A 19,108-nucleotide genomic window follows, 5' to 3' on the forward strand; every position below is an offset into this window, starting at 1 on the left:
GTTTTTTCTCAGTCCTTTCCTGGGTTATTTTTCTTGTTTGGGAGGACTGTTAAAGCATTCAAAGCCCACCTTCATTCGGCCCACTGTTGCTGGACTGATTCTACTCAGAAATTTCTGGGTTATTTTGGAAGTGCTATTCGGCTGATTATTGGACTGCCAAGCTGCTGAAAAAGATCTAAACTAAGTGGTACTAGTCTCATCTTCATCCCAGCCTCTTCTTGGACCTATACTGAACACTTTGAAGTGGTTTCTTCTAGTTAACAATAGGCTGTTAACTACTGCACACTAAGTGTTCGACAAAAGGTCTCTTACGGACTGTGGCCTTTTTTTTCTTCTCTTTGGGACTATGGTTGTTGGGAACCTGAAATACCTTGTGATTGGAGGTTTGTTGGGTGTCCTTTGAATGCTGAAACAGTATAGCCACCGAGCTGGACTGTCACAATTATCAAGGTTGAACTAATTCTGTGAGCTGGTTGTTGTTGCCTATTCAGCTCAAACTAAGCTCATCAAGACCCCCAGTACTTTGGGAAACCTATTAAAATCCTAATTGGAGCCTTTACATGATGGATTTCTCAAACCTTGAAAACAAGAATGCTACTGAATATGGACAGCCAGTCGATTCTATACTGGTTATAACTACAGTTAAACTTGATGGGACCAACTACTTGGCTTGGTCACAATCAGTGAAAATTCATATTTGTAGCAAAGGAAAATGGGGTTTTATTTCTGGGAGCAAGAAAGCTCCTCCAGAGGATGATCCATCTTATGAGAGATGGGTGCAAGAAAACTACACAGTGATTGGGTGGCTTGTGAACTCAATGCAGCCACAGATTAGTCAACATTATCTGTGGATGAACTCGGCTAAAGAAATCTGGGATAATGTTGCAAAAACTTACTCCTAGAAGTTGAATATTGCCAGAGCCTACAAACTGAGAAGTGATGTGAAGAATCTAAGACAAGGGGCGAAGTCACTTGCAGCATACTTCTCAGCCCTAAAATCTCTATGGCAAGAGATTGATTTGATAGAGGCTGTGACATGGGATACCCCTAAGGATGCTGAAACATACAGGAAATTGGTTGAAAGGAATAGGGTCTTTGAGTTCTTGACAGGGCTGAATTCTGAAAATGACATTACAAAGCAAAACATCTTGTCCAAGGAAAATGTTTCATTGTCTCAAGCATATGCTTTGGTCAGCAGTGAAGAAAAGTAGGAGGCAAGTGCAGGTTCAAGGAGTCAATATCAATGTTCATTTTGCAAATATGGGAATTAAACCCAAAGAGGTTACAGGAGCTTCCAGTGGCACAAGAAAGAATGAGGTTGTGTGTGAATATTGCAAGAAGCCGAAACACACCAAGGACGAGTGCTGGAAATTGCATCACAGTCTTGTCCCTATTCGATTCCAAAAGAAGAATGATAGTAGAAAGACAGGAAGTGCACATGCAACCACAAGTACAGATACAGAGGTTGAATCTGTCAGTGCACAATTGTCAACCATGAAAGCTGAATATGAGAAATTTGGAAAGATCATCAGCCAACTTGAAGGTGTAACTTCATCATCCAACCCTTCTGGAAGTCCAGCCACCACCGCATTTGCTCACTCAGGTATAAGGGCTTCTGTTATCCATGCATCCAACTCAGGTAATCCCAAGACCCCTTGGATCATAGACTCAGGTGCTTCTGATCACATGACCAACATTTCCACTTTGTTTGCTTCATATGATTTGCTTCCTAGTCGTTACAAAATCACCTTAGCTGATAGTTCTCTTGCCCCTATTTCTGGCCAGGGAACTGTCAAGCCTACAGACTCCTTACTCTTATCTTCCACTCTTCATATACCTAAATTAAATACCAACTTATTATCTGTAAGTAGCTTTGACCAAGTCATTGAATTGTTGTGTAACATTTTTCCCTTCTCACTGTGTGTTTCAGGACCTGAAGCGAATGGAATATACTTGCTCGACACCCCTGGCCAATGCTTTGATCATCCCAAGAACGTTGCTTTTGGTTCTACTTCTTCAGAGTCTGTTAGTCAAATTATGTTGAGTCATTATCGGTTGGGTCATTTACCTTTTTCTGCTTTAAGTCATTTGCTTCCCAAACCGTTTAAGGGAGTCAGTGTGTCCAGTCTCAATTGTGAGTCATGTCAGTTGTCAAAGCATCGTATAAACAATTACCCTGTAAGCAATAAAAGATCTTCTTTTCCTTTCATATTGTACACTATGATGTGTGGGGGCCCTACCAATTATCCTCTATGGGGGGTTACAGATATTTTATCATGTTTATTGATGACTTTTCTAGATTCACTTGGATATACTTAATGAAATCCCGGGATAAAGTCCCGAGACTTGTGAGGCAATTTCATGAGCCTGTTTTAACTCAATTTGATACCAGAATTAAGGTTTTCAGATTTGATAATGCAAAAGAGTATTTTAAGAAGAGTTTATCCTTGTATCTCTCTGACATGGGGGTTATTCACCAAAGCTCCTGTGTTAGAACCCCTGAACAAAATGGAGTTGCTAAGAGGAAAAATAGACATATTGTTGAAATTGCAAGGAGCATTTTGTTTGCCTCACATGTTCCCACAAGATTTTGGGGTGATGTTGTACTTACTGCTATCTATCTCATAAATCGTATGCCATCCAGGGTTTTAGGGTTTAAATCCCCTTTAGTCTTCTTCATCTAGACAAGGATCTCTTCCCAATTCCTCTTCATGTGTTTGGTTGTACCTGTTATGTTCACATTCCAAGTGTGCAGAGACATAAGTTTGAACCATAAAGCCCACAAATGCATCTTCCTTGGTTACTCCCCCACACAAAAGGGTTATTGTTGTTTTGATCCAAAGACTGACACCCGGCATGTCTCTATGGATGTTACCTTTGATGAACTTTCTCCTTTTTATGGTTCCTCTCATGAAGGACATTATCAACAGGGGGAGAGTCTGTCACAAGTTTTTGCTCTTCCTCTTCCTGTCCCAGTTGAGTCTCTTGACAAACCTGTATCCTCACCAAATGAATCAAAGGAGGATCAATCACTTCATTCCTCTTGTCCTAGTGCCCCTATTTCTTTACCTCCTCGTCCTACCCATAATCCCAAAGTGTGTCAAAGGCAGAGACCCAGGAATGAGCAAGTAGTTTCCCTTACAACAGATGAGGCTCATACATTCTCAATCACAGATGAGATAACAGGTACTGCTTCAACTCCCTTGGAATCATCCTTCCCAGATCTTGATGTCCCCATTGCTGTTAGGAAAGGAAAGCAGAAGTGTACTGCACACTGTATTTCCAAACACCTTTCTTATGACCTACTTTCTCCTTCATACTGTGCCTACCTCTCTTCAGTTTCTTCTAACCCCATTCCTCGGTCTATATCAGAAGCTCTTGGGATTCCAGAATGAAGAGATGCCATGCAGACTGAAATGGATGCTCTACATGAAAATGGTATTTGGGAGGTGGTGAATTTGCCTGAAGGGAAGGATCCAGTTGGGTGCAAGTGGGTTTTTACCATTAAATACAAGGCCGATGGGACTATTGAGAGGTACAAGGCCAGACTTGTTGCAAAAGGCTACACACAATTATATGGGATTGACTACCTGGAGACTTTTGCCCCTGTTGCTAAGATGACATATGTGAGGGTTCTTTTATCTCTGGCAGCTCACTTTGATTGGCCTCTCTATCAGTTAGATGTAAAGAACGCATTTCTGAATGATGACTTACATGAGGAGGTCTACATGTGTCTTCCTCCATGAATGTATAGGAAAGGTATGCAAGGAAAGGTATGTAAACTGAAAAATCTCTTTATGGCCTCAAACAATCTCCTAGAGCCTGGTTTGTGAGATTTAGAGCTGCACTTGTTAAATTCGGCTATGTTCAGACACAGTCAAATCATACTCTTTTGTGAAGAAAAGTGGATCTCTAGCAATGTATCTCATTGTGTATGTTGATGACATTATAGTGACTAGTGATGATGCCCCAGGCATTCTGGCCCTTAAGTCTTTCCTCCGTACAGAATTTGAGATTAAGGATCTGGGGGAGTTGAGATACTTCCTTGGCATAGAAGTTGCCAGATCCAAGGATGGGATTCTTATTTCCCAGAGGGAATATGTCATTGATTTGTTGTCTGAAACTGGAAAAATGGGTGCAAGACCAGCTGCAACTCCTATTGATATGAGTCACAAACTTTCAGCTTCGGATGGAACTTTGTTGGAAGACAAAGGGGTCTTTCAGAGACTTCTTGGGAAGCTTCTGTACCTGTGCATGACTAGGCCAGATATTGCGTATGCTGTCAGTTGCATTAGCCAGTTCATGCATGCTCCTAGAGATACCCATATGGCAGCAGCATAACAGATTTTGTTCTATCTGAAAGGCTCTCCAGGAAAAGGAATTCTATTTACCAAGCATGGTCATCTGAAACTTGAAGCCTATACTGATGTTGATTGGACTGGAAATATTGATGATAGAAGATCTACTTCAGGGTATTGCAGTCTGGTGGCTGGTAATGTTGTCTCTTGGAGGAATAAGAAACAATCAGTTGTGGCTCAATCCTCCGCAGAAGCAGAATACAGAGCCATGGCACATGGAGTATCAGAATTGTTGTGGCTAAGGTCCTTAATGGAAGAACTTGGGATTGATCATGACAAACCTATGATGTTGTAGTGTGATAATCAGGCTGCCATCAACCCGGTACAACATGATAGAACCAAACATATTGAGGTTGATAGACACTTTAGTCGAGAAAGAGTCTCCTCCGGTGAATTGTGTCTTCCATTCATTACTTCTGAAGGACAATTGGCAGACTTCCTCACCAAGGGCATTTCCAAGGCAAGGCTTCAATATGACACTAGCAAGCTGGGCATGATTAACATCTATGCTCAGCTTGAGGGGGAGTGTAGAGGAGATGGGTCGAATGGCCCATAGACTGTCATTTCATGTTATGCTATGTTTTTCTCTGTTATGGGCCTTATTATGGGCCCATACTCTGTAATGTTCTGTTTTTTGTATTTTCCTGCCCACTCAAGGGCCTTTCTATAATTTGTCAAAGATTAACTTCTTAATAAGATGTTTAGAGTGTTAGAAGGAGGTTATGTTCGAACCTCTTACTCTCTAAAACTCATTGCCACCAGCTCTCTCTTCTCTTCCTCTCTTGTTTGTTTATTTTCTGGTTTGCATCTAATCTCAAACAGTTCCATACATCAAGTGGACTATTAGAATCTTATAAGAAAATATAAGATGAAGAAAACACAAAAACGAAAGAAAAACTTTTAATCATCCCAAATGTAGAAAATGAAAGAATAAACTAAGAGCTAGACCTCATGCTACTTTCCCAAATAAGTGCACACAACCAGTCCCAAAAACCCAGATTTTACCTAGGGGTTTAAACCCCAATACAATTATCCCCAACAAACCCCTCCTCTAGCTAGTTGTTCTGCTAAGGCATCAGCAGCTCTAGGAACCCAGTGAAAGAAAATAACTGTACTACATTTGAGTTTTGATCATATGTATGGATAAAAATGGAAATTCTTTCTTCATCCAAATAGAACCCACCAAAGGGAATAAAGGAGAAACTCCCTAAAAGTTTTACCTCTAACCCCAAAAGACAGAAAGCTTGGCCGCAGCTAGATGTCTGTTATCTCCCAAAGAAAGATCAAGAACAAGCCAAATAGAGGAGGATAAAAACCTCTGTCTTAATATACTTTTTATGTTTTTATCAGTCAAGGGATAACAATTTTACAACAGAATGTGTTATTGTTTTTAATTGTTAATTGAAAATTTTATAATAAGAATGAAAATAAGGACATAATACAATACAAAAGTTCTCAAACAAAGGAGATCCAAACCAACAAGCTCAAAGCAAAGAAGTACAAAACAAATACCCAAAAACCACAAATTTACAAAATCAGACTATCAGAGATAAAGATACAAATAGATCTAATTAAGTAAATCAATAGATCAGTTATCAAGTTCTAATATGTAACTTTTCGGGGAAACCACAAGTTTCTGTAAAACTTAGATAAGAATGGCAGAATTAGAAGCCTTCTGCAAAGAAAATGCTCTTTATACCACCAACTATTTTTCCTTTTTTGGGGAGAAATTACAACTGCCACTCTGCACTTAGGGGGTGGTGACACTTAGCCCCCTGAACTTTGTTTTGCAACAAAGACCCTCCTCCCCCCAAATTTCCCCTTACTCCATTAATGGGGTTCACAGTGAAGGTAAAGCTACTAAATTTCCAAATCGAGATTCAATGGGCTAAGAGTAAAAAGCTATCAAAATGACAAAAATGGGCATGCTAAAGCACAGTATCACTTTTGGACTGGGTTACTGTGCTTCCAAACCCTCATCAAAGAAGAAACAGAGCTAATCATTCTCAAGGTGAATTCTGCTGAGAGAAAGATGGGAGAAACAAGTAAGAGATAGGATTTTATTAAAAAAAAAAAACTTAGATAACAAGGCAAAATAGTCTCATAAAATAACACGGGTAGTTTGGGATTTTGTAAATATTTAAACAAGCACATTTCAGTCACATGGGAATCTTCTGTGAAGTTAACTGATGGAATGGGGGCAAAATGCTGGAATCCAGAAGAACAGATGGGTCTTTGTCACAAAACAAAGCTTGGGGGCTAAGTGTAACTAGACCCTAAGTACAGGGTGGCTGCCTGTAATTTACCCTTTTATGATAGGTAACCAGAAATATACGTGTGTATGTATAAATTTATGTATGTATGTAAATGGCATTTCTGTAGTCAATACAAACCATGCACAGTGATCTTTACATCTTGTATGCTGTAGCAGTCCAGAGATATTCTTCCACCTCCACCTCCACCCCATCCTCTACCACCTGCTGCACTAATAGTACCAGTACCTTTCCTGACCAATTTAACACAATGCACAAATTAAAGCAAGGCAAATAGTGAACCAAGTGAATCAGAAGTTCTTTGGAAAATCGAAGTGTACTTACATTATTAGTAATATAAAGGAAATGGCAAACTAGAACACAATACTAAAGGTTGGATAATGAAAGATGAGAGGAACAACATGGACATTTAAAGTTAAAAAGAAAAAGATATCCATAAACAAGCAGCTAAGTTTCTCTCCTCTTAATGTCAGATTACAAAACTTCTCATCACTCCATAGTTGCATGAATCAGGTAATGGGAAATCAAATTTTATGACATTCCTGTTATAGTCCTATGGTAGTCACACTTGTTACTTAAATGTTGTGTATGAATAATAGCTTTTCAGTTCAACAAGTTGAATTTCTAACATTATTTTTCAAGAAATGATAGATTGGAAATTAATTGACCACCACCACAAAATATGAAAGATAATGTTCTAATTCAAGCCATTAGTAATCTAGACATCTATCGAAAGTAAATATGCACACAGAAACATTTTTAGAACCAAAAACAAAAAATCTAAATCTTAGCAGAAGTCATGAAAATATTGGCAAAAAAAACTCCCTAAAGACAAAGGTATATGTTGCAGGTGGGTTTAGTCCTGTCTCAATTAAATCCCAGGGGAAAAGGTTGAGAAGAGTGGCTGAAGTTGCACAGGAGTCTTTCCTACAGTCCAGCCTAATAGTCCCAAGCAGTAAGGTTTTGGTGGATTTTTTCACAAGTTAGAACTCTTGATTTACTAAATATTCACCAAGTTTCAGCCAAATCAATTGAGCACAAGTACGTTTTCTGGACATACCTTTGGAGCTGCTTTTTTGAAGACTGCAGGTTTTGGTCAATGGTTAAAGTCGACTGTTTGATCAGTGGGCCACACAGGTTGAATTTCCCAAGGGTATAGTATTATTGGTTCCAGTTTCATCAGTTTTGGTTGAGGAATAAGTGACGTTTAGTTAAGTCTTCAATTAGGTAAAAAGAGTGTTGCATGCACTCTCCCAAGTGGATGAAATGTTTGTTCCATATATGCATCAAACTCTGACACTCCATGAATTCCAGAAGGGCACTCCTATTTGACATGTCTCTTTATTCTCCTTGCTTATTCAACATAAATGAACAGTTGGCATACATAATAAATATCATTTTTCTTATAAAATGTTATCGAGTAACAAAAATAATCTTTAATACCTTTTTCCATAGGGTTTATAATGTTAAAATTCAAAATAAAATATGGATTATTTTAATAGTCCATACTTTTCTAATAGACATAACCAATTATTCATGAGTAATTGTTTCTTCATCTTGCTGAGTCAGACTCCTGGACACATGTCGGATTCTAATTCCTGTGTCATTCTGGTAAAAAGAGGACAAGTTTTCTGTTTGTTCTTTATAAAACCATTGTAAGGGTATATTAGGACATTAAATTGGTAATTTTGGTCTGTTTTAGATCTTGATCTTGGGAGATCAAAATCTTGTACTTTTTCTTTTGCTTCTTTTGTCTTGAGGTGATTCCTCATCATTGGCTTTGGATGTAATCTTTTATTTGATTAATAAAATTTTCTTTTTTATTTAGTACCAAAAAAAAACAGTTAGTGTGGGATGTCCCATGGTAGTTTATAGAATTTGTTTTAAGAGTTTGTAGAGTTTTAGGAAGCTGTTATTTTAATATTTTTATATCTTATTATGTGAGCTTTGCAAAGAGGGGCAATTGTTGTAATTGGAAGTAATAATAGGCCATTCTTCTTCTTCTTCTCCTTACCTGCTGAACCTAACACCACTTGATGAGATTTAACTCACACAACTGACGAAGTTATGATAGGTTATAAAGCAAAAATCAAGACAAACTCTATGAGTCAAAGTCCCATCATTTTCTTGTAAGTTTTTTATCTTATTTTTCTTCTATTTCCTTTTCTTCCTATCCCTAGTTCCCTACCAGTGCTGGTAGTTTGATTTCCATCAAGATGTCAACTACTATCAAGAGTTTTACAAATTCTGATTATTCGTCTTTACATGTAATGTTATAACAACTTTATGAATTTCTACATCCCCAAAAAGAAGTAAAATCTACTTCCATATCCTTGGCAGCTTCATAAAATGACGTATGATAGTCTCAAAGTTCAAATTTTCGATACAATATATGCCAAATCAGGCATATCATATCGTATATTTTCATGACCGATATGCTGATTTTAGTAGATTTTAAGAAAGCTTTTTCTAATAGTTGAATAACATTAAAAAAACCATTTTTGAAATTTTGAAAAAAATAAAAAATAAAAAATAAAAAGCAGAAGGTTAAAAGTATTGATACACCCCTTCCACCATATCAGGGCATATCAATATTTTGAACCTTGGATAATCGTCAAGTCTAAGATATTATAGTTTGCAACAACTTGAATGCTGCAATCCCATACATATAACCAAGAATGTTTTGCTCATAATTTAGCATCTGCATTATTGACATGTTTCATGTTCCAGTGTTCTTTAGCCTCCAGATGGCAAGCTTTTATTTTGTGTGTATGTGGAGGGATATAAAGGGGAAGGTGCTAGCTGTCTCATCTGGTAAAGTCAGCGGATATAGTTCCAACTAACCTCAAGATCGAATTCCACCTTCAACACACACATACACTCCAACTTTCCCTAATATCTGTAGTTCTGAAAATAAACACAAAAAATTACAAATATACCTATGCTCATACCATACATATAAAATTACAAATATACCTATGCTCATACCATACATATAAAATTACAAATATACCCATGGCCAGTGGATGTAGTTCCAACTAACAAGGGGTTTTTAGGGAGAATTTGTCCTGGGCTGTGTTGTTATTTGTTTATCATGGGGTCAACACCTAGTTCTGGGTGGTTGACAGTTGTATTTCTTTAATTTCCTAAATGAAAGTAATCGTTTCCAATTAAAAAATACCATACGTATAAAAAGACATAAAAAAAAGAAAGACTTTGAGTGTAAATAGATAGATAGGTAGATACCAAGAAGTACAAGCATGACAAGGATCTTAGAAAAAATGGCAGTACACTTACAACTTCAAAGCCTGTATAATGATACTTCCACCTGATCCACCTCCCCCTTTAAGCCCCCCTTCACCTCCATCAGCTGTAACAGATCCATTCACATATAATACATCCTTCACTTTAAGCATGACTCGGCCTCCCCCATTTCCTCCAAATTTTTTTTCAGCAGATGTGCTGCCCCCCTTACTTCCATAACTCCATGGATGAGACAAAGTAGACCAAGCATAAACATCCCCACCCCAAAGATTTGTCCTGTTATTTTTCAGACAGGAAGCACCTCGACCTCCATGCCCTCCACCAGCTCCATCATAGCCAATTGGTGTACCACTAGTTTGAGAAGGTGGTGACCCTCCCAAGGACGTTGTGTTAATAGTTGAATGGTAATCCAGAGTCAGATTTGTGGCATAAACAATTACAGAGCCGGCAATAAGAGCAGCATATTGGCCCACTTTAACATTTCCAGATATGTTGAAACTAATCAAACAGCCTTCAATAGGACAGATAATAGAAACATGAGGGAGTATCTCTAGGTTTCCCGTTCCAATTACATGAAGATCATTGTCAAGATACAGATTTGAACTTAGCAGGCAGGTCGTGTTCAACGATCCAACACCTTTCAAATCCTCACAAGACACTGAATTATTCAATGGAGAAAGAGATGTTGACAGCTTCATATAGTGAAAGGATCTTCTCTCATATTCATTGCTTAGAAATGATCCAAAATAATCATGCAACAATGTTTCTACTTCAATTCCTTCACTCATATAATGCCCTGAACTGAGGAAAAGCTTGGAGATGAGAAGAAGACCTGACAGAATGTAGAAACAGAAGTACCCATGGTTCAGCACTGGATGCATTACCGTTCAGAAGAACACCAAAAATACCAGAAGTCTAACTATTTCTCTTGCACGCATACAAAACAACATATAAACATTGGTCTCCATTCAGACTCAGAACAGTTGCACTACTTAACATCTACATTGATGCAGGGGAGTAATTTTAAACCAATCTCCACAGAAGGCCCTGATAGATCTGAGAATGACAGTGAAGTTGTTAAGGCTACAATCCCCTTGTACCATTTGTAGCAGCATGTATCCTTCAATTAAGACATCCAGTGAAAAAAATTAAAATTTGCAGTTGCAACAATAGCATAACCAAAGATGCAAGTACTGACCACAGCCTACAAAATGAAACAAACACTAATCAGATGATAACAATGTCAAAACTAAAGATAGTATCAAGTACAAACTATTTTCAAACCCATAACATGAACATAGCCCATTCAGGTACAAAAAGAAAAAATAAACAGAGAAATTTAGACGAAAAAAAGTAGGAAACAATTGGGCCAATAGGTTTGGCCTTACCACTTGGACAGGAAAAAACAGATAAATCCAATTTTTTAATGAAACTTTGAAACTACAAATCTCATATACAAGAAACCTTTTATGGACTAATGAGTACCACACTAATGAAAAAAAGACAAATATAAAAATTTTATAATTAAGGCTTATACTCTAAAATCAAATGACCCTTTTTAAATAATAGCAAAAGGATTTCACTGTTAGATAGGAGGGAAAATTCATAAGCTAAAATCAGCTATTCTCAACAAGCAATCTGTCTACAGTGATCAGTCTACAGTGATCAGATGGTCAATATCTCTTACAAACTAAATTGAAAGTCCATTGCTTCTCATATCTTGGAATTTGTGTAGCATGGAAGACCAAAATTTCATGGATATCATAGAGCCATGCATCCTATTCTGTTCCAGTTCTTCCATTTTGTTTATGGTGGGTATTCTTAGACATTTAGTCTATAACATGCATGCATAAAAAGATGTTAGATTGTGTACTATATTTTGTATATTCTCCTTTCCCATGTTTCATTTCCATTAGTTCTGAAACATTTCCAACTTGGAAGTTCAAAGGTTAGCAATCTGCTTTGACACTTCAAGGACTAATCCTCTTAGAGGAACCCAAAAAAATTATTGAATAACCCATGCAAGTTTCAGCCCCTTTCAGCAATAATTCATGGAAAATAATGAGACAACACCATTTGTATAGTTAGTGAACCTCTAAATTATATATTCAAGGTGATTTAGTCTTTTTTTTTACCTTAAGATTTCAAAAAAATATCTTAATTATACCAAAAAAGAATTTGGACAATAATTTCATCTATCTAGTCAATCAAATGATTATTTTAGAACTCACCCATGGACCCAACTTCAGCAGAAACTCATCTTGTGATTATTGTATATAAGTTGGACCAGTATTTTAAAAGGCACACAGGTGAGGCATATTTTAAGATATGTGCCTCACTTGAACCTAGGTGCAGCCCCTTTCAAAAGGCACATGCTTGGTGCATCTTACACCCCAACCCAAGTGCATATGCCTTGTTAAATATGCCTTCTTTGTTAGTTTTTAGATTCCTTTATGTTTTATAACTTTGCAATGAGTTATCAACTTCTAGATTACTTTTTATTGTTGTTTATACACTAACAGTGGTCTATTAAATTTTAAAATAAACAAAAGCAAAGACCTTTCAAAGACCTAGAGCCTTAGTTCTTGCTAACAGGATCTCAATAGCAAAATTTCTACAAAAAAGCAGCAATAATATAACTAATATCTGATCCCTAATCCTATAATAGAATGAACTGCAACTAAATTCACAAAATCAACCCTTCTATATATACAGGACAAAAATTTAGGTCAGGGATGCTGCCCCCAAGCCCCTGCATAAAATTGCTTGAGGAAGGGGCCTTTATATAGAAGCGGTGAGCAAACATCCTAGGATCAGGAATGCAAGATGTTTAACACCACACTAGTTGCTTGAAGTAATGCAACTAGGAAATAAATAACCAAATTGAAAGTTTCACATGCTTGAATTGTTGAGTACCTGAAACACTTTGGTGCGGTCCATATATATCTGCTTTCACTTTAAATATGTTTTATATGTCATGCTTATTTATTTTATTTAAAGTCAATAGGCTTTTTCAAAAACATTTAATTTCTTTTAAAATTCAGGTTTGCACTTTTTACGTATTACTGATTTTATATTTTCTTGGAGTTTTTTCAAAAATCAGCACCCTGTTCCAAAATAGCGTCTCACCTTGTGCTTTTCTTGTGCAGTAGCACCTTGCGCTTTTAAAACATTAAGAGCAACCTATATAAGTATACTAAGCACCAATACCACAAATACAGGATAAACATTGCAGATCTTTGCCTATTCTTCCTCCTTGAGACTAAATGAGATTTATCACACCTGGCGAGTTATACATAAATGCATCCTGAGGTAAAATGACCATCATTACAAGGGATGAGTAATGGGTTTCACTATAGCTCAAATCTCATGGCCTGAGATAATGTAGACATTGAACCTTATCTTGTCCACTGCAATCTCAGAACATGTTGTTTGTTTGTGTGTTATCAGTTATTGCCTTTGCAATTGAAATTTGTCAAGAACTGTAGAGCACTAGAAATAAGCGTATTTGAGAAGGAGAGCAAAAGATACAAAATCCAATCCGCAATGTACATAGAGTAGTATTAACCATGTTGATTCGTAGTAGAAGTCCAGCTGCCCATGCATTGCAGATCAGACATTTAAAATTCCTACCTAATTCATAGGAAAAGAATTACTCATGAATGTTCTGCTTAACTTTAAATTCGAAACACTCGTAATATCGGTAAAAAAAGAAACAAAAATAATCTCAAGAATATCGGTGACTTTGACAAATGACAATCACCTACTCAACAGTCACGAGATCTATCATTCTCATTGTCGGAGTTCACATTTTCACAAAAAAAAAAAAGAAAAGAAAAGAAAAGAAAAGAAGGCAATAAAATTTGATCCTTGAAAGCATCGCTTAATCACAGGTTTCAAAGTAAAAACTTCCATTGAGAGATCGAAGATCAAAATAGTTCAATTACACCAATAGATCGTACAAAACTCTAAGAAATTGCTTGTAATTGAACAAATAAGGAAATTTTGGTAGATTAAACAGAGCAGAAAGCGTACAACGAAATCTCGAGACCGAACGATGAAGCGTATAGATAGTTCTTCTGAATCCACTGAGCTCCCACTCACTCTCTGTGTATCTCTTCCTAATCTTTCTTTCAGTTTCTTTCTTCCACCTTTAGACGGTCTAAATGTCTAATAGTTTTTCCTGCTCTGCTTTCTCCTTTTGGGCAACACAGTCTCGACAAGTCCAACAACGTATGCTTCGCTGGACTCCTCTTGAAATTTCCCACTCCTTTATACCCCAGTGCTTTACCGGAACTCCCCTCCGAATACCCGAATATTTCGGTACTGCCACGCTTATTCCGCTTTCAGTTCCATTAAATAATGGAATTCATTAGCTCCAACCCTACTCATTAAATCCGGCGCCACCGTTACCAACCGGTAAAAACGGTAAATAACGATCTGGAATTCTGTCAGTCTCTTTCCAACCTAAGCTAGTTCAATATCGCATTAACTTAACTTGATGAGTTGGGACTTGCGATCTCTGCCAATCAAGCGGCATCTGCTCCTGATAAATTGGCGCCTCACAGGCACATCCACCATGTGTGTGTAAAGCGCCTGTGAGACGCCAGATGCGAGGAGCAGATCCGGTCTCACCAAATACCTTCGAACATCTCATCATGAAACTGAGTCTCATCACTCATCATAAAACTAGACCCGCCACGTATGAAATATGCGGTGCAAGATTATCTTTAGAACTTGATAGCTGTTTTTAAAACTGTGGGAGCCTCGAATATAAGTGAGAAAATGAATGGTTTTCGGCTACAAAAACAGTAAACAGCTATCAAGTTCTCGGATCGGAGTCCGGATCTGCTTTTCACGCTGCTCACACCTATTTCAAAGCCAGTAAGCGACATCCCACCGTTACTGTTAACCGTACACGTGGTGACTCCATGAATTATAGACGTTTGATCCACGTGTAAGAGTTGATATGATGTTGTTTCTTAATGGTAGCTTAGACGCATTTAAGTTTTGCTTAATTAAGGTAACTGAAGACCTGACTCACGTGCATATACGTAGTACTAAGGGTGTCAGTGGATCGGTTTTGGATTGGACCCCGTCCAGTCCAAAATCAAATTGGATGAATTGAACGAACGGATAAGACATTGAATTGGACCAATTCGGTCCAAAACATTTATTAGATTGGATTGGACCTGGTCTGTTTATAACAAATTTATATTGGATTGGATTGGATTAAGCCAATATCTGGTCCATTGATATAAGATAAGAATATACGTGTCAATAGATTGGGTTTGGGTTGAAACTAATATAAATCAAAATGAATTTAAACAGATTGGATGGTCCAGACATTAAATTTGACCAGTCCAAATTGGTCTAAAACATTCATTGGATTGGATTGGACCTGATCCGTTTATAATAGACTCACATTGGAGTGGATCGGATTGGACCAAATCCAATCCAATCCAATTGACACCCCTAAGTACGTGTCTTATGGGTGGATAAACTAGAAATCATGAACTTGCATTAATCCACGTAGCTGGATATGGATTAAATAATGGGCGTTCACTGACCACTCGCCCAAGGCAATGTTTCGAAAACCGGCCAGACCAGTTAATTGAATCGGATTCAATTGGACCGGGACCTTTCAAGTTCCAATACGAATATTTTTTTCATGAAATGTTATTTCTTTTGTTTTTTTTTTAGGGTTTTTATAAGGGCAATTCTTTGCCTTAAATATTAATAAAAATAATATTTTTATAAAATAATCAAAATATAGTAACTTAAAATATATATATATAGACAATAATACTGTTCATTGTCTTATTCTGTCTATTATTTATCCGAATACACTGTTCATGCGAGAGGCTGAACAGGGCACAGGCGCGTTCTTCTTCACGGTTACTATTCCGAAATCGCGGTGACACCATTCTCTTGAAGCTGAGCATCACATCGGGTGTGAGGTTTTCTCTCTCTTTTCGTTTCTCCCTAGATTCAATGTTGTTGCAGAGGAGAAGACTGAAGAGGAAAAACAGATCTTACAACACACGTGGTATAAAGAATGCAAATTGGTTTCCAGATCCAGGAAGTTTCGAGTTTTCCAATTTCTGAATCCGAAAGCTTCAGCACACGAGATCTTTATGAATCATGAAGCTTCAACATGCGACGCCATGAGAGAGGGGGACCTGCTCGAGATGACTTCAAACCCAATGTGGGACTTTTGAGAGCTTGAAGCTTCCTGGATCTTTATGAAACTTTTGAACCTTCATAAGAGAAATAAGAGGCCTGAAATTTTTGAAGCTTATTTGTCCTTTTCTGCTAAAAACCCTTATTTTTAAATGCTGTAGTAGGGATATCAACCATTCTAAATTTTTAAGACAGTGGTTTCTCACTAATTATTTTGATCATGGTTTTTAAAAACAAACCGGTGATAGAACCGGTCAGGGGTCCAGTTACCGGTTTGAACAGTTTGAACGATTGGTTCGTTCTGACAAAAAAATTAAAATTTGGAAAACGATCAAAACCGTTCAAACGGTTTAAACGATTAACCGGCCAGTTCAGCAGTTTGCTAATCAAAATCAACTATTTTAGGAAAACAAACAGTTTTAGAAGAAAACGAAACCGATCAAATAACCAATTTCCAATTTTTTGGTCCGACCATCTGATCCGATCCGATTGTAAAAACAGTGATTTTGACATTTTCAAATGGGTATTTAATGTTTTTTTTATTCGGTGTTATTAATAACTTCCCTCTTCACCCCTTTGATTCGATTCCACATTAATGCTGGAATAAACCAGTTGGTTATGTATATCGATGTAATTGATGCTTTTTCTTTTTCTTTTTTTTTTATAGATGTTAAAGGGTATTCAATATTTAAAAATATGTATTCATATATGTCTACATACAACGTTGTAAATATCATAAATTGTTTTTAAAGTTTATATAATTCCTTATAGAAATGACTTTTGTCAAAATGATGGCTGAATGGTGAATTGCTTGAACAGTTTAATGGTTTTGTTTTCTTATTTTGCCATTTTTCTTGTATTCTATGATTAGCGATTTATTTATGGTTTTGAGCTAACATGACAGTCAAATCGGGCCAATTATGAACCGGAGGCTTTGTGTGGGTCAACACGCAAGCCAGTTTTTAAAAACATTAATATAAGGTTGACCATAGGACATCGTCCATGGGTACAGCCATGCAGGGGGTAATGTGAATGGGACGACAATAAGTAAATAATTCCTTCAACAACTGCACTCATTTGTGTGATTTCGAATCTGAATAGCAATTCAAATTTAATATGTTTATAATTAAATTTAATATATAGATCTACCCAAGTAAGATATCCATACAATAATGTTTAAATAATGTCTGTTTGTATCTACATAAAATTAATATTAGTAGATTTGGTTTCAATATTGTATGTTTACTTAGAACTAAAGAGTCATAGGGCCTAAGCAGTCAAAGTCTCACAATAATTATTTTAAGTCATTTTATTCAATACAATATATAAAATGCATTTTTAATATGTTTGATTAATAATATATAATATTCTGATTTTTATTTGATTTATTAGGGATGGTTTTGATTTATCAAAGCCTGCTACTCCGGTATTATACTTTTCTAGCATCATAGATTTACCTTAATATTAAATATCCAAATACAATCTAAGTCTAATGGACAAGATTTATGATTCCATTGGACTGTGGACTGGCACAATATTAATAAATCAAAATTCAATTTAATTTACTTGTATTCTTAAAAACAGTGTTTTAATCCGTCATTAATCCGGTCCGTTGAATTGTTTAAATTGTCATTCAGTTATGATTTTGGGTTTGGTTATGTTGAAATCCATCCTTTGGCCAAAAATCATTCCATCTAGGTGATTTGACCGTTGGCCCATTCAACCCAGTCACCGAGTTGCGGGCTGCACACTTTATGTATAAATTTTCAAAGGCCATAGCTTTGCACTCCGATGTCCAATTGGATGACATTTCTTCTTGACAACTTTTAGATATCTATGCATCTTAAGGTTTCATAGGTGTCTTGCCCCATCTTATTCGTGAAAAAAAAAACTATTTTTTAATATTTTATAAATAAAAATAAAAATAATACATATATTAAATATATAGAGTGTTAGACATAAAAAGGTCTGACTTATTCGATGCAGATGATCAAACTAATAATTAATAGGTTGGACAGATTTGTGAGTATAAATACAAACTCTAGCCTGCGAGGTGTGAACTTAATATAACTTATTCCAATTTATGTGTTTTGTGCTAAATGTTGTTATACACTTCTATTTGTATGATTGTATCCCAGTCTCCCAGATCTTTCTCTCAAGCCTTCCAACGGAAGGGAACAAAGTTTTTATTTTTTTCTTCTGAATTTCTTCTACCGTCCAATTCAATATTCTCGTGGGCCTAGGAAATCTACATTACATGCATGTTGACAATTCAGAGGCTTTCGACTTAGAAAAAAGTGGATAGAAAACAACGTCCCAAACACTATCATTTCTTTTTACATTTTTTATTGAAGTAGTTGAATCAAAATGTTGAATTATTCGACCTGTGACTAAAAGAGGTTCCCTGTTTAGTTGGAGTCTTATCCTCTTTATGTAGTAAAGAATTAAAATTTTAAAGGGTCATATTGTCAACTGGTTAATAAATAGGAACATACACCAAGACCACAACACTATCAATTGCCTGTCATTATCTGTCATTTTCTATTAAATTTTAAAAAGCTCATACCATATAAAATTTTAACCTGGGTGTCCCTTCTCTCAAAGATTAAAATATACCGTATATGCAATGTACTTAAATATGCTTGAATATATTAATACATATACGATTTAAAACTTTATAATAATATATGAAATCTTCTATTACTTGTAAAATAAAAATAAATAAATAAATGACATTTGGCCTATCAATATATACCAATTCCTATTTAAAGATGTATCAATATTTTAATCATTAACTATATTCAGGCCTTGTAACGTCTATTGTAATCACATTTATCTCGGAGTGACCTAAAACAATCGATAGATTCAGAGTGAACCCAATCAGGGATTCACATCAATCAACAGCCAGGTAGGTGCTAGGTCACCAAGAGTTGAGGACAAGTGATCGGTCCACAAATTTCTTGCCACCAAACAATTTCTAGAGAATCTTTTGTCTTAGCATCTATTTTACTGAATATTTGGACGTATTCT

At 36.4% G+C, this 19,108-nt stretch overlaps 1 protein-coding gene across 4 annotated transcripts in view; it reads right to left on the reverse strand.

Annotated features, from left to right (window-relative positions):
- Positions 1 to 14,141, reverse strand: part of LOC148880662 (MraZ) — a 99,119-nt gene extending 84,978 nt beyond the window's left edge. For 3 of the 4 annotated variants that reach the window (XM_088962639.1, XM_088962636.1, XM_088962638.1), the window contains exons 1-3: positions 13,931 to 14,140; positions 9,929 to 11,099; positions 6,752 to 6,864 (exon numbers count right to left, since the gene is read on the reverse strand). In XM_088962639.1, coding sequence (XP_088818765.1) covers positions 6,752 to 6,864; positions 9,929 to 10,776 — 961 coding nt within the window. In that variant the 5' untranslated portion in view covers positions 10,777 to 11,099; positions 13,931 to 14,140. Of the gene's footprint in view, positions 1 to 6,751; positions 6,865 to 9,928; positions 11,100 to 13,930 lie in introns of all 4 variants that reach the window. The other variant, XM_088962637.1, reaches the window with a different exon arrangement.
- Between the last annotated feature and the right edge of the window lie 4,967 nt (positions 14,142 to 19,108).

This window comes from Nelumbo lutea, chromosome 1, assembly GCF_056320005.1.
Source record: "Nelumbo lutea isolate HS-2025 chromosome 1, American lotus-T2T, whole genome shotgun sequence".
Taxonomy (NCBI): Eukaryota; Viridiplantae; Streptophyta; class Magnoliopsida; order Proteales; family Nelumbonaceae; genus Nelumbo; species Nelumbo lutea.